Source organism: Hemitrygon akajei, chromosome 14 (genome assembly GCF_048418815.1).
Source record: "Hemitrygon akajei chromosome 14, sHemAka1.3, whole genome shotgun sequence".
Lineage (NCBI taxonomy): Eukaryota > Metazoa > Chordata > Chondrichthyes > Myliobatiformes > Dasyatidae > Hemitrygon > Hemitrygon akajei.
In genome coordinates this window covers 4,422,931-4,439,973 of record NC_133137.1, presented here as the reverse complement: position 1 = coordinate 4,439,973, position 17,043 = coordinate 4,422,931, and the positions used below count along the sequence as shown (strand labels likewise).

The window sequence follows — 17,043 nt, the reverse complement described above, 5'->3', positions numbered from 1 at the left end:
TGAAATCACCAATGAAAAGCAAGTGCCAGTTTTCATGAGTGCATTAAGTGGAAGAGTGTGTTAGGTTAGACTGCTCCAACTAAACCAGCTGAAATCAGCTTTGCTGATATCATGAAAGTAATGCAGGAACATTGAGAACCAAAACCATTGTTGATTGATGAATGCTTTAGGTTTCATATGCAGAATCAAAAGGAAGGGGATTCCACTTCAGCATACAGTACATGGCTGAATTGACAAGATTGTCTGAGCATTGTCAGTTCAGACAATGATGCATGAGGATTGTTTAGTCTGTGGAATCTTACAAGAAAACATTCAAAAACGGCTCATAACTGAAGCACAGCTTACATTTAAAAGAGCGGTCAGAATAGCTGTATCAATGGAAACAGCAGGCAGAGGCACAGTTGAGTTGCAGTCAGGAACGAAGTGCAAACAAAATTGTAAAGTCCAAGCAGAAACCAGCCTGGCTGAACAAATTCAATTATCTTTGTGGCAGGGTTCATATATAGAAGACCAATGCCGAATTAAAAGTGAAATTTGCAGAAGATACAACAAAGTAGCATGTCAGGCAGACAACAATAAATGGACTGCACAGGGAAGAGAAAAAGATAAAAAGTCAAGTCGCAATTTCAAAACGAGCACTAATCTGCATGAGAGTGACACTGGACTGCGTAGCCTTTAGATTTCCAATGTGAAAACTAACAATAGAAAAGCAATATGGATTATACCAGAAGTGAACAACAAATTAATTAAAATAGAATGAACACTTGCTAGTTTGTTTCAGACATTCCACAAAATAAGTTTGAGTGACATCACAAAGATGCAGAACTGAAGGCTCAGATATTTGACTAAGAACTTGTACTGGACAAAGAATAATTCCTGTGGGAATGACATTTGTAACAGTGAAATACAACAAACAACAAGCCACATTGGCTTGTATGTGATAGGGACAAGAGGGCCAGCATTGTAAGGGTGTGATTGGCTGAGGCAGCAACAGCTTGATTGGTGATCAATCCACCATTTGCATGCAATAGAATCAACTGCAAGTGAATTAAGAAAGGTACTGGATGATGCCACAACTGTCTCCATGCTGTACACCATGAACCAATGCCCAACAGAGGATAAACAGGTGTTGGTGCCAGTCTCTGTGCCTCGGATTGGAAAGCACATTGGACCCCCAAGAAAGACCATGCTGCTCAGAGGAATTATGAAAGTGGCGAAAGTAGTGGTCTGACTACAACAGTTTTTGTAGGCAACATGTCTGAGAAAGCTTCTGATATGTTAATCGAGCAGTTTTTTGCAAAATATGGCTTGGTTTTAAGCTGGAAGATAGTTCAAGGAGCTTCAGGAAAGTTGCAAACATTCAGCTTTTGTGAGTATAAAGAACCAAAATCTACTCTGTGTGCATCAAGGTTATTGCATGAACTTCAAGTGGGAGACAAAACACTGTTTGTGAAAATAGATGCAAAGACCAAAGCCCAGCTGGATGAATGAAAGGCTAAAATGAAAGGAGTCAATGAAAATATGAAGACAAAGGATTGGTCTGATGATGTTGTGGATGAGGAAACCAAGAGGTGAGATCAGATTCTAAAGGAAGCAAGAAAAGGGTTAATAAGAGAACACTCCACTGAATTAAATAGATCTTCTCAAGATCAAGATACACAAGCTAGAAGAAGAAAAAGGAAGGTGTGAATGAGACAAAGAATGGGAGAAAGAAAAAGTAGTGGAAACAAGAGCATGTGATCGGGACCAAGACTAAGATAGGAATCATGAGAGAACAAATAATAAGGATAGGGAGCGTGACCAAGAAAGGAATTGAGAGTGGGATAAAGAGAGAAAGAAACCAGGACTGGAAGAGAAGCAAGGAGCAAACTAGTTCCTGAGAAAAAAACCAAGAAAGGTTTACAGAGCTGACTTCCTGCAGTCTCAGAGCCACCACCACGGAGGAAGCCCCAGGGTTTTGCAGCCACAGTTCTCGTCTATCAGGCAGAGTGATCCCTCTTGTCAGGAGAGACTTTGTCCCACAGGAGTAGGTAAGCCTCCATATTAATCCTTAAGCCTGAATGGGACAATTTAAAATCTACTATGTTGTGGATGTTGATATTGTATAGTTGTATTATATAGTATGCTCTATATAGTGTGTGTACAGTATAGAAATTGAGATGTATTCTATATTCAGTTGGAGTTTCCAGCTAAACAGGGAGGAGCATTGTGTATTCAATGTATCAGTAATGAATAATATGTTAAATATATTGTTTATTAACTATTCCTTGTTGCTTACATAATGCACTGTGGGCTATATGTAAATGTACATAAATGGCATACCTCGTTGTGCCACCACTTCATACATGCGTGCCTCGCTTAAAGTAAAAACAAAACTAATATATGTTATTCCTGGCATCATTACTATCACCTTGACCTTTCTCTTTAACTTCCTAAGTTCTCCAGATCAGAGCTCTATCTTCCTGCCCAGTTACTATTCAGTTTAAAGCTTATTTACAACTGTAGTTATTCAGTTTGCAAGGACACTGGCCCCTGTCTGATTCAAGTAAAGTCTTTTCCAATGGATCATTACTTTCTGTCCCCAGTACAGGTTCCAGTTCCCTGTGAATTGAAAGCCATTCAACATAGAACATAGAGCATATTAAATATTACAGCACAGAACAGGCCCTTCGACCCATGATGTTGTGCCAACATTTTAACCTATTCTAAGGACAATGTAACCCTTCCCTCCTACATAGCCCTCCATTTTTCTTTCATCCATGTGCCTTTTTACAGTTCTTTCAACGTTCCTCATGTATCTGCCTCTACCTTCACCTCTGGCAGTACATTCCATGCACTCACCACTTTCTATATAAAAAACCCATTCTTTCCTCCAATCACCTTAAAATTATACCCTGTTGTATCAGCCATTTCCACCCTGGCAAAAAGTCTCTGGCTGTCCATTCAGTCTATATCTCTTATCATCTTGTGGCCCTCTATCAAGTCATCTCTTGTCCTCCTTCACTCCCCCACCAGTTCCTGAACCATATAGTCACCTCCCTGATCTTACTGACCCCATGCCAATTTGTACACAGTGCTGGTGGTACCGTTGTGCCACATTGACCATGACAGTAACGAGCTCTTCAGACCTGTGCAGAGAGCCAGACATCATTGGGCTCTGAGGTTTTTAGAGCTCTTGCATTGGTTAGTCGTTGCTTAATCATTTACAGTTCCTTGCGCTGTTCTCGAGCGACTCGCCCTTCGTAATGTGGTCTCCTGGTACTTTCTGTTTAAACTTCAGTTTATTTTGATAGGCTTGGGGATTGTATTACTTAAACAGACACCCGATTAGCACTAATCACGGGGCCCTAGTTCTGAGAATGTTACTTTTTGTATTATGCCTCGGCCAAGCCACCTATGTTCTTTTGGAATTATTATGAATAAACTTTTCTCCATCTCTACATCAGAACCTGTCTTTCCTCCACACTTGGGTCCTGATATTGCCAGTGCACGTCATGACAATGACAACCCAACCTTTTGCCCTTCCTCTCTAAAGTCCTCTCCAATCTTTAATGCAGGCAACACAGATTGGGACTCATGCTCACAGTGAGCATTACCTATCCCCAAACCATACTGTCCCCTATCACATACAGACCACATCCCTAATCCGAGTGGAGTGTCCATCCATCCTGCTGACTCTGGTCTTGGCAAAGGCTTCAACACACACAAAGGCTGAGGTTATTGCAATGTTACCTGCTGGATTCTCATACCTGCCTCTCAGATGCAGCTTTGCTGACTGACCATCTCTGCACTACTGCATCTGAGTGTGTAACTGCCCCTTAGACAACATGTCAAAGTACCCGTTCCCCTCCTCGATGCATTACAGCAGCTAAATCTCCAAATCGTCAAATCTGATCCAAACTTCTTCGGGTGTGATTGCCATGGATCACATTACTGTCTATCAACTCCAATATCGAGTGGTTGCCACACATCCCCTGTCTTAATTGAAATAACCGTTTTAAAAATATGCATTTGCTCTTCTTTCACTGAAATCCCTTACTCCACAAATATTCATATTCAGATTTATTTATCACAAGTGCATTGGAACAGGGGGCTCTGGATCGAGGATGTACCTTTGATGCACTCTACCTTGTAGGGTGGATGGGCCTCTGGTCCTCATCCACCTCCTACCTCTCTCACACCAGCCTCCAAGTGGCGCAACCTAGTTCACCGCTTCAGCTGGTGGGCTAAATGACATGAGGGCAGACACCCCACCCTGCAAAAACTCATTTTGGGGAGGTAGCACCCCCCCCCCCCGGTCAACCTCCAAGGGTGTATGTAAAACTTTGTTTAGTGATTTTGTCTAATCTGTAAACCAAATTGGGCATATGTAGAAAATGTGACATTAAAATATGTACTTATATTATCATGGAGTCATTTTTATTCAATTACAACTTTAAGCAAGTCTACAGGGAGTTTGGCCTCATTATGTAGGACATCAATGGAGTAGCTTAGCAGCTAGCCAGCTAGTTTAAATAACGTTAGCTATGCTAATGAACGAATGACACCTGTTAAACTCACCTCAACATGTCTTTTACATTTTAACCCACCATGGGCAATGGAAAAGTCACTGTTGCAAACAGTGCAGCAAGGAACACTCATTATTTTTGAGGTCGACTGTAAAGCCCGCCCACAGAGAAAACTGATAGGTCTACTTAGCACGAAGGGAGACCAATCAGGATGCTCCCCCTCCCCCTCCCTCTCCCTCTCAAAAAAATCAATTTCTGGGATATTGTATATAATTTGCGGGCGTCAGGGAGCCGCTATGAATATGCGGGAGACTCTCGGAACTGCCGGGAGAGGTGGGATGTCTGTGAGGGGGTGGAAGTAACACGGCCCCACTGGGTGAAGGACAAAGTCACCAGACATGGTGGATGAGTTCCCCGAAGAGGAAACACAACGGCCACGTGTTTGAGACCAGGACGAGCCACTGAGTTGGAGGACGTCGGCTGTGGTCTGGCCTGGAGAGGGATGGTGTCACTAGGCCTCACTAGCCCAGGACACGAAAAAGCACCCCTATGACCCATAAAAAACGTTGCAGTACCCGAACTGAACATTGAAACATACTGTGAAATGTGTCGTTTGTGTTAACAAGCAACACAGCCAAGGGTGGGCTGGGGGCAGCCCGCAAGTGTCGCCACTCATTCCACGCCAAAATATCTACCCGTCCACAACGCTCGGCAGAACAAAACACAACATACGTAGCAAGCCACAAAGCAACCACTGCAAAGCACACCCCATTCCTCCCTCCCCACCAACCCACACACACAATCCTCTAACCCCAGTCTTCGGCCTCCAGCCTCCAGTGGACCCTTCCTTTCACTGGGGAATTTGGGGCAGAATCTGGATCCCAAATTCCCCAGTGAATTCACTTGGGACTCCTGCTGTCAGGCCTGAATTTCTGGGCTTCTGATTGATCTTCAGGCTTCGATTTTCTGTTTCAACCCAGGACTTACAAACGATGAGAAACAAGGACACAGCTGACTAATGCTCACCCTCCACAGATACCAGCCTCAATAGGCACTGTGTACCCCTCCACAGATACCGGCCTCAATAGGCACTGTGTACCACCCTCCACAGATACCGGTCTCAATAGGCACTGTGTACCACCCTCCACAGATACCGGTCTCAACAGGCACTGTGTACCCCTCCACAGATACCGGCCTCAATAGGCACTGTGTACCACCCTCCACAGATACCAGCCTCAATAGGCACTGTGTACCCCTCCACAGATACCGGCCTCAACAGGCACTGTGTACCACCCTCCACAGATACCGGTCTCAATAGGCACTGTGTACCCCTCCACAGATACCAGCCTCAATAGGCACTGTGTACCACCCTCCACAGATACCAGCCTCAATAGGCACTGTGTACCCCTCCACAGATACCGGCCTCAACAGGCACTGTGTACCACCCTCCACAGATACCGGTCTCAACAGGCACTGTGTACCACCCTCCACAGATACCGGTCTCAATAGGCACTGTGTACCCCTCCACAGATACCGGTCTCAATAGGCACTGTGTACCACCCTCCACAGATACCGGTCTCAACAGGCACTGTGTACCACCCTCCACAGATACCGGCCTCAACAGGCACTGTGTACCACCCTCCAAAGATACCGGCCTCAACAGGCACTGTGTACCACCCTCCACAGATACCGGTCTCAATAGGCACTGTGTACCCCTCCACAGATACCGGCCTCAACAGGCACTGTGTACCACCCTCCACAGATACCGGTCTCAATAGGCACTGTGTACCACCCTCCACAGATACCGGTCTCAACAGGCACTGTGTACCACCCTCCACAGATACCGGCCTCAATAGGCACTGTGTACCCCTCCACAGATACCGGTCTCAACAGGCACTGTGTACCACCCTCCACAGATACCGGCCTCAATAGGCACTGTGTACCACCCTCCACAGATACCGGCCTCAATAGGCACTGTGTACCACCCTCCACAGATACCGGCCTCAATAGGCACTGTGTACCACCCTCCACAGATACCGGTCTCAACAGGCACTGTGTATCACCCTCCACAGATACCAGCCTCAATAGGCACTGTGTACCACCCTCCACAGATACCGGTCTCAATAGGCACTGTGTACCACCCTCCACAGATACCGGCCTCAATAGGCACTGTGTACCACCCTCCACAGATACCGGTCTCAACAGGCACTGTGTACCACCCTCCACAGATACCGGCCTCAACAGGCACTGTGTACCACCCTCCACAGATACCAGCCTCAACAGGCACTGTGTACCACCCTCCACAGATACCGGTCTCAATAGGCACTGTGTACCCCTCCACAGATACCGGTCTCAATAGGCACTGTGTACCACCCTCCACAGATACCGGTCTCAATAGGCACTGTGTACCCCTCCACAGATACCGGTCTCAACAGGCACTGTGTACCACCCTCCACAGATACCGGTCTCAACAGGCACTGTGTACCACCCTCCACAGATACCGGTCTCAATAGGCACTGTGTACCACCCTCCACAGATACCGGTCTCAACAGGCACTGTGTACCACCCTCCACAGATACCGGTCTCAACAGGCACTGTGTACCACCCTCCACAGATACCGGTCTCAACAGGCACTGTGTACCACCCTCCACAGATACCGGTCTCAACAGGCACTGTGTACCACCCTCCACAGATACCGGTCTCAACAGGCACTGTGTACCCCTCCACAGATACCAGTCTCAACAGGCACTGTGTACCACCCTCCACAGATACCGGTCTCAACAGGCACTGTGTACCCCTCCACAGATACCGGTCTCAACAGGCACTGTGTATCACCCTCCACAGATACCGGCCTCAATAGGCACTGTGTACCACCCTCCACAGATACCAGTCTCAATAGGCACTGTGTATCACCCTCCACAGATACCGGCCTCAACAGGCACTGTGTACCACCCTCCACAGATACCGGCCTCAATAGGCACTGTGTACCACCCTCCACAGATACCGGTCTCAATAGGCACTGTGTATCACCCTCCACAGATACCGGCCTCAATAGGCACTGTGTACCACCCTCCACAGATACCAGTCTCAATAGGCACTGTGTACCACCCTCCACAGATACCGGTCTCAATAGGCACTGTGTATCACCCTCCACAGATACCGGCCTCAATAGGCACTGTGTACCACCCTCCACAGATACCAGTCTCAATAGGCACTGTGTACCACCCTCCACAGATACCGGTCTCAACAGGCACTGTGTACCACCCTCCACAGATACCGGTCTCAACAGGCACTGTGTACCACCCTCCACAGATACCGGTCTCAATAGGCACTGTGTACCCCTCCACAGATACCGGTCTCAACAGGCACTGTGTACCACCCTCCACAGATACCGGCCTCAACAGGCACTGTGTACCACCCTCCACAGATACCAGTCTCAATAGGCACTGTGTACCACCCTCCACAGATACCGGCCTCAACAGGCACTGTGTACCACCCTCCACAGATACCGGTCTCAATAGGCACTGTGTACCACCCTCCACAGATACCGGTCTCAACAGGCACTGTGTACCACCCTCCACAGATACCGGTCTCAACAGGCACTGTGTACCCCTCCACAGATACCGGTCTCAATAGGCACTGTGTACCACCCTCCACAGATACCGGTCTCAATAGGCACTGTGTACCACCCTCCACAGATACCGGCCTCAATAGGCACTGTGTACCCCTCCACAGATACCGGCCTCAACAGGCACTGTGTACCACCCTCCACAGATACCAGTCTCAACAGGCACTGTGTACCACCCTCCACAGATACCGGTCTCAATAGGCACTGTGTACCACCCTCCACAGATACCGGTCTCAATAGGCACTGTGTACCACCCTCCACAGATACCGGCCTCAATAGGCACTGTGTACCACCCTCCACAGATACCGGTCTCAATAGGCACTGTGTACCACCCTCCACAGATACCAGTCTCAACAGGCACTGTGTACCACCCTCCACAGATACCGGCCTCAACAGGCACTGTGTACCCCTCCACAGATACCAGCCTCAATAGGCACTGTGTACCCCTCCACAGATACCGGCCTCAATAGGCACTGTGTACCACCCTCCACAGATACCGGTCTCAATAGGCACTGTGTACCACCCTCCACAGATACCGGCCTCAATAGGCACTGTGTACCACCCTCCACAGATACCGGTCTCAATAGGCACTGTGTACCACCCTCCACAGATACCGGTCTCAATAGGCACTGTGTACCACCCTCCACAGATACCGGCCTCAATAGGCACTGTGTACCACCCTCCACAGATACCGGTCTCAATAGGCACTGTGTACCACCCTCCACAGATACCGGCCTCAACAGGCACTGTGTATCACCCTCCACAGATACCGGCCTCAATAGGCACTGTGTATCACCCTCCACAGATACCGGTCTCAACAGGCACTGTGTACCACCCTCCACAGATACCGGTCTCAACAGGCACTGTGTACCACCCTCCACAGATACCAGCCTCAATAGGCACTGTGTACCACCCTCCACAGATACCATCCTCAATAGGCACTGTGTACCACCCTCCACAGATACCGGTCTCAACAGGCACTGTGTACCACCCTCCACAGATACCGGTCTCAATAGGCACTGTGTACCACCCTCCACAGATACCGGCTTCAATAGGCACTGTGTATCACCCTCCACAGATACCGGTCTCAACAGGCACTGTGTACCCCTCCACAGATACCGGTCTCAATAGGCACTGTGTACCACCCTCCACAGATACCGGTCTCAATAGGCACTGTGTACCACCCTCCACAGATACCGGTCTCAACAGGCACTGTGTACCACCCTCCACAGATACCGGCCTCAATAGGCACTGTGTATCACCCTCCACAGATACCGGTCTCAATAGGCACTGCGTACCCCTCCACAGATACCGGCCTCAATAGGCACTGTGTATCACCCTCCACAGATACCGGTCTCAATAGGCACTGTGTACCACCCTCCACAGATACCAGTCTCAACAGGCACTGTGTACCACCCTCCACAGATACCGGTCTCAACAGGCACTGTGTACCCCTCCACAGATACCGGTCTCAATAGGCACTGTGTACCCCTCCACAGATACCGGTCTCAACAGGCACTGTGTACCCCTCCACAGATACCGGTCTCAACAGGCACTGTGTACCACCCTCCACAGATACCGGCCTCAATAGGCACTGTGTACCACCCTCCACAGATACCGGTCTCAACAGGCACTGTGTACCACCCTCCACAGATACCGGTCTCAATAGGCACTGTGTACCACCCTCCACAGATACCGGCCTCAATAGGCACTGTGTACCACCCTCCACAGATACCGGCCTCAATAGGCACTGTGTACCACCCTCCACAGATACCGGCCTCAATAGGCACTGTGTACCACCCTCCACAGATACCGGTCTCAACAGGCACTGTGTACCACCCTCCACAGATACCGGCCTCAACAGGCACTGTGTACCACCCTCCACAGATACCGGCCTCAATAGGCACTGTGTACCACCCTCCACAGATACCAGTCTCAATAGACACTGTGTACCACCCTCCACAGATACCGGTCTCAATAGGCACTGTGTACCCCTCCACAGATACCGGCCTCAACAGGCACTGTGTACCACCCTCCACAGATACCGGTCTCAATAGGCACTGTGTACCCCTCCACAGATACCGGTCTCAATAGGCACTGTGTACCACCCTCCACAGATACCGGTCTCAACAGGCACTGTGTACCACCCTCCACAGATACCGGTCTCAATAGGCACTGTGTACCCCTCCACAGATACCGGCCTCAACAGGCACTGTGTACCCCTCCACAGATACCGGTCTCAATAGGCACTGCGTACCACACTGTCTGAGCAGGGTCAGAGGGTCATTTTTCTGGACATCACAAGCTGAGTCAGCTGACAGTAACTACATCCAATTTTAGTTACTTAATTAACTGCAAATATGGTTTATCCCCACTAATCTAAAATAGAATACTAAGGAAATCTCATTAATATTTCAAATTAAATTTTTTGCTTGAGTACTTTTTCTTGAGGGCACCAGCACAAGCTGACATATAAAAGTTGGGTTTGCATCTGTTCTTACAGTTGAATTGTTAACCGAGGGTGATTCAGTGTAGGGGGTAGTATTCACTCCACTGTATCCTGATCCCTCTATTGCCCTGCAGTCACTGATTCTATTCATCTCTCCCCCCACCCCCACCCCCACCCTGATTCACTAGCACAGACCCAGTGAGTTATTTTAGAATTCCACCGCTCACCCTCCCCGTTGAGCACAACGTGAGTCACAGGAAAACAATATCCTTCATCATAGATCTCCACCACCCGGGCCACGCCGTCTTCTCTCTGCCTCCATCAGGAGGAAGGTACAGCAGCCTCAGGACTCTCACTACCAAGTTCAGGGAACAACTTCACTCGCCCCATCACTGAATTGTTTACACAATCCATACACTCACTTTCAAGAACTCTTCAGCTCATATTCTCTATTTATTTATTTACTTATTTATTATTGTTATTATTTTGCTTGATTTTTTGTTATTTCTTTGTATTTACTGTGAATGCCCACAATAAAATGAATCCCAGGGCTGTATATGGTGACACATAGGTACTTTGATAATAAATTTACTTCGAACTTTACTTTGAACTTGAACTGAATTGAAGTGAATTGACTTCATCCTTCACATACACGAGGAGTAAAAATCTTCACGTTATGTCTCCGTCTAAATGTGCAATGTGCAATTATAGTAATTTATAATAAATAGAACAGTCAATATAACATAGAAATACATTCAGATCAGTGTGAGTTAATCAATCTGATGGCCTGGTGGAAGAAGCTGCCTCGGAGACTGTTGGTCTGGCTTTTATGCTGCGGTACCGTTTCCCGGATGGTAGTAGCTGGAATAGATTGTGGTTGGGGTGACTCAGGTCCCCAGTGATCCTTCGGGCCCTTTTCTCACACCTGCTTTTGTAAATGTCCTGAATCATGGGAAGTTCACAACTACAGAACTGCGCGGGGCTGTCCGCACCACTCTCTGCAGGGTCCTGAGACTGAGGGAGGTACAGTTCCCATCCCAAGCAGTGATGCGGCCAGTCAGGATGTTCTCAGTTGTGCCCCTGTGGATCTGGGGGCCCCTGCCAAACTTCCTCAACCGTCTGAGGTGAAAGAGGCACTGTTGTGCCTTTTTCACAACACAGCTGGTGTGTACAGACCACGTGAGGTCCTCGGTGATGTGGATGCCGAGGAACTTAAAGCTGTTTACCCTCCCATCCCCACAGCCATTGATGTCAACAGGAGTGGCCTGTCTTCATTCCTCCTGTAGTCCACAACCAGCTCCTTTGTTTTTGCAACATTGAGGGGGATGTTGTTTTCTTGACACCACTGTGTCAGAGAGATGACTTCTTCCCTGCAGGCTGCCTCATTATTGTTTTGAACTGTATAGCTCAAACAACCTTAGACTTCCACTGATCCCTCCTGATCTGCTCCAAGTCTCAATACTTGCCTCTGCTTGAGGTGAACCCTGGAAAGCTTGGCAGGCAACTGGGCTAGAATCTAACTCCAGCAGTGTCACAGCAGTACAAATACTCAGCGTGGTCTCCTCCAACACGTTCCCCTATTGTGGCTGTGGATGTATACTGGATTTGTCGTTGGCTGAACATTTCCACCTAACACATCTCCTTCCACATTATCGCTGAGCTTGTTCTAAACCTTTCCATATCTCTCCCCAGCTAGATTTTGTGATTGCTAAACATCTGCAGCCAATATGTCTACCGAGAAGTTCTCATTCAGCATTATTCTTGAATTTGTTCTGTATCATCCTATTACTTTATCTTCCTCTCCACAGTTTTATCTGCCATTGAAGCAACTGGGATATTCTCATTTTAATCAGTAGTTAAATGAAATATCCAATTAATTCAATTTCTACACTCCAAATGCAGTACTGGAAATGTAGTGGACAATTATCCCTCACAAGGAACAAATCACAAGTTCATAATCTGCTTTGGAACGGCGAAGAAAGCAATTAATAATGACTTGGCTACATGCTTATTGGGGTTGGAATCTGTTTACAGAACTCCATTCCCCTCTGGAACAAGGACAATGCTTGGAGAGAGCAATGCTTGGGGTGATCCTTTGGGTAGATTTCCTGCTTTGTCCTCTTGCCTCTTTCTCATTCAGATTCAGACTGATTTATCAATTGTAAATTGAAAAATTTAGTGAAAATGTGTCATTTGTGTTAACAACCAACACACTGGGGGCAGCTGGCAAGAACCAAGAGGAATCCAGGGATGGACCAGATTACATTCAATTCCAGAATCCATCATGTATTTGGAAATCAAATCCTGTGCAACATGTTGTTTCTAAGTTTGAAACGTCAGTTCCAATGGGATTAGGAAATTAGTGCAAGCCTGACTGTGGACTGATAGACCCCAGCATTCTTGTCATAGCTGGTCTGAAAATCATTGAAGTACCATATTGGTGTTTTAACATGACAGATTTTAGAACTGCATTCAGAGATACAAGGACATTTTTACAATGGGTAAAAACGTCAAATAGATTGCAGAATGTCCTGTGGAGATAAAGTGAGTATACGGACAGAAAATAAAAACTTGCTGACCCCAAGATATCAGAAGGAAAGCAGCTACCTGTGATCACTTTTGACAAGTATACCCACCTGGTCCCAGGCCAAAGCTCAGAATAAATGCAAACAGAAAGACCATGGTCATGTAAGGCACCCAGAAGTAAGAAGCCTGCAAACACAAAAGTCAAAGGACAAGGTTACAGAACAAAACAGTAAAGACAATTCATGACCTCACATTCATTCAGGTTGAGGACCTCAATCTATATCAGAGATCACTATCTTTGAGTTATTGATGTCTGTGGGCTATGGGATAGAAGCTCAGAACCCTGTACCTGCTTTCTCTCCATACCCCCGGATCCCTTTAGCCACAAGGGCCATATCTAACTTCCTCTTAAATATAGCCAATGACCCGGCCTCAACTGTTTCCTGCGGCAGAGAATTCCACAGATTCACCACTCTGTGTGAAGAAGTTTTTCCTCATCTCGGTCCTAAAAGGCTTCCCCTTTATCGTTAAACTGTGATGGTTTGATTCTTGACATTGAAGATAGAGATTGCAGTGACTGTGGCGATGTTGTACAGATTACGCTGTGTGACTGTTACATCTATTCATTTACTGGTTTATTTTTGATCACATCCATCCAACACTTGATTTAAGTTCAATGGTCAAGAAAGGAAGCTCCCCCAAAGTCAGACTTTGAACTAGATTTCAATATTCATTACAAATCATAAGTAATTCATTGAAACCAAATGTTAATTTTCCCCACAGGATGTTCTGGATAGAACACATGTTCATGCAATATCTTTCAGAGTTTCAGTGCAAAATGTGATCATTTGTCAATCGTCTGTAAAAAGACTGAAGTTTCATTGATGAATTACATCAGCTGATATAACATTTTATAGGATCTTATTCACATAATAATGTGAATATCATTATGTCCCGTGTCACATGGCATGGGTGATCATGGTCTTCTATCTGTCTTTAATCTGGGAGGTTCTAATAAACTCTCCAAAACTTTTGTCTGTCCATCCCTTGATGCAACTCATGATTGCCATGTTCTGTCAATTGCAACTTCTTCTTTCATCATTTTGTACCATCACTGCCAGATGTTTGAGCTTCTCTTTCCTCAGTACATGTCCCTGAAATTCCAGATGCTATTTCCTGATTGATGATGTCAGCTCTCTTCTTATTCCAGCTTTTTGCAACACTTCCTTATTTACTATCCTGTCCGTCCACGATATTTTCATCATTCTTCTCAAAAGCCACATTTCTCAAACTTCGAGTCTTCCCTCATTTTGCTTTGATATTATCCAACACTCGCTTCCATATGCTTGTGTGGAATGAATGTAACACCACAACACTGAGTTTCATACCCATAGAGATTATGTTATTCTTTAGTATCTTGCTCAAACGCTCGAATGTGTGTTTAACAATCCCAGTCCTAATTTCAACGTCAGTCCCACCACCAGATGTTATTGTGCTCTCTAAGAAATTGAACTTCGTTGTTGTTTCGTTGCCCACTTTGTTTACATTTCTGTATTTCTATCTTGTTTGTGACACCTGTACAGTACATTCGGTCTTCCTGCGGTTGATGGGCAATCAATAACAAGGAAGTTGCGCGTATAAAGATTTTAAACATGAATGAGAGTTTTTTTTTCATTAAACTAGCCACTGTTTTTATTTAATCACCCAGTCCCTGCTGGTGGCAGCTATTTATAGCCAGTGTTTCCTTCACCGCTCACTCCAATTCCATGTTTTCCCCAATTACATTATAACTGGCAACTCTGCCAACATGCCACTTTCCTTGAGTGGGCATAGCAAAATAGCCTGTGCCCAAATGCAGGCTCTCTCAGGTTACAGAAGATTTGGATTACAGAAATCAGACTTTACACAAATCCTCCCATAAATCTTTAAATATTTTTTCAATATAGGCATGTTCATTATAGAAATGCAAATGAACATTCATTAACAAACAGATGTAAGATCCATTAACCAAATCCTTGCTGTCCACATCTCAACTTGCACCGAAGTCCCTCTGACCAATCACCTCTGTGCTCACTGACTTGCATTGACTTATGGGAACAACTCAGAAGGTCTGGCAGCATTCCTGAGGAGTCTTGGGCCAAAGTGTTGGCTCTTTCTTCCCCTCCCAAGATGCTACCTGATCTGCTGAGTTTCTGTGAATTTTGTGCATGTTGCTCTGGATTTCCACCAACTGCAGAATCTCTTGTGTTTTTCACTCATAGAAGGATCAAGATTCAAGATTGTTCAATGTCATTTCCACTGAACAAGCGTAAAGGGGAAGGACATAATTGTTACTCTGATTCTGACGCAGTGCAAAATTGTACACTTATTAACTTATTGTACACTTAACCCGCAAAAGATAAAGAACACAATAATAATAACTAAACACAATAACTATAAACATTAAACATTAAATTGTTTGTACGTGTTGATTTGACCACAGCATCGACAGTGTATTTTGTGTCACTACATCACAGGGTCAGACATGAGAAACACTGAGTCTGACTCCTTCAAATCCGTTCCATCAGACTCCCAAACGAGCTCCAACCTGGACTTACTCAAAAAGAAATTCCTTAACTGTGTTCTTTCAGCTGCTCACCAGTCCTGGACACTAGGCAACATCTATCCTTGAGTAAGATGTTAAACCACCTCCTCTGGCCTACTTTTGTCAAGTTCTCTCAGGTCAGGTACAGCAATGATTTCTCCATCACACACCACCAAATAATTCTACATCCAGCATTATTTAGTTTTTACATTAGTCACAACAGCTACTTCTACTTAGCATTCATTTAATTAGATGTTTAAAGATTAGCTTTTATTGGTCAAAACATATAGTGAAATGTATTGTTTTGCATCAACGACCAACCCAGTCTGAGGGTGTGCCAGGGCAGCACCCTAGTGTCGCCACACTTCTGGTGCCTACATATGTAGCATGCTCACAGCTCAGTAACCCTAACCTTAACCCATACATCCTTGGAATGTGGGAGGAAGCAAGAACACCCAGAGGAAACCCGTGCCGTCACGGGGAAAATACAGATTGCAGTGGCAATGAAACTTCGATCAGTGCTCGCTGGTACTGTAAGGCAAATGCACTAACTGCTATGCTACCACGTCACACTATTTACCAGATTTTATTAACATGCAGATCAGGAAAACTAGAAGGGTAGAATCAGACATGTCACTGTTAACCCCCTTTGTCCTGAGAAATAGTCTCTGCCTGAATGCCATTCCTGGCTTAATGCTGCAGTCTTCCTTTCCAGCAACACTGTGTTATTACCATCTCTGGAAACAGGCAAATCCTCCTCTAAACCTCAGTGTCACAACATCGCAGTGACATCAGCACCGGCAATGCATTTTAACTCCTGGCTTGGAGTACTTCAGTTTTATGAAGAGACTGGATAGGCTGGGTTTGTTGACCAAGGGATGGAGGAGACCAAGAGATGACATGATGGAGGTAGATAGAATTATAAGGGGAATAGATCCAGTAGTTAGCAAAAATATTTTTGCCGTGTTTGAGCTGTTGAAGACAAGGGGACATAGATTCAAGGTGGTTTAGAATGGATCATTTGAGAACATTTTTCAGTCAGAGGGTGGTCTGGAATCACTAAATGCAGAGATAGTGGAGCAAATAGTCTCCTGTTATTTAAGAGGCGCCTACACAAGTACTTGAATTAGCAGGGCACAGAAGGGTGTGGACCAAATGGGATTAACGTAGATAGGTACAATTGCTGGCATGGACACGATGGCCCAAATGGCAGGTTTCTGTGTTACACCTCGCTATGACTCTCAGTCTCCTCTCTCTTTAGTTAACCCAAATGCCAAAGGCACAAGAATGGTAGAAGTCTGCAGAATGGATAAAAGTACATCCAGAACAGTCATTCCTCTCTGGAATC

The 17,043-nt window shown here is 46.0% G+C and overlaps 1 protein-coding gene across 3 annotated transcripts in view; it reads right to left on the bottom strand.

The window, feature by feature from the left end:
- LOC140738239 (solute carrier family 2, facilitated glucose transporter member 11-like) overlaps nucleotides 1–17,043 on the bottom strand; it is an 81,984-nt gene that overhangs the window by 4,613 nt on the left and 60,328 nt on the right. For all 3 annotated transcript variants that reach the window (XM_073065379.1, XM_073065381.1, XM_073065380.1), the window contains one exon: nucleotides 13,222–13,297. In XM_073065379.1, coding sequence (XP_072921480.1) covers nucleotides 13,222–13,297 — 76 coding nt within the window. The remainder of the gene's footprint in view (nucleotides 1–13,221; nucleotides 13,298–17,043) is intronic.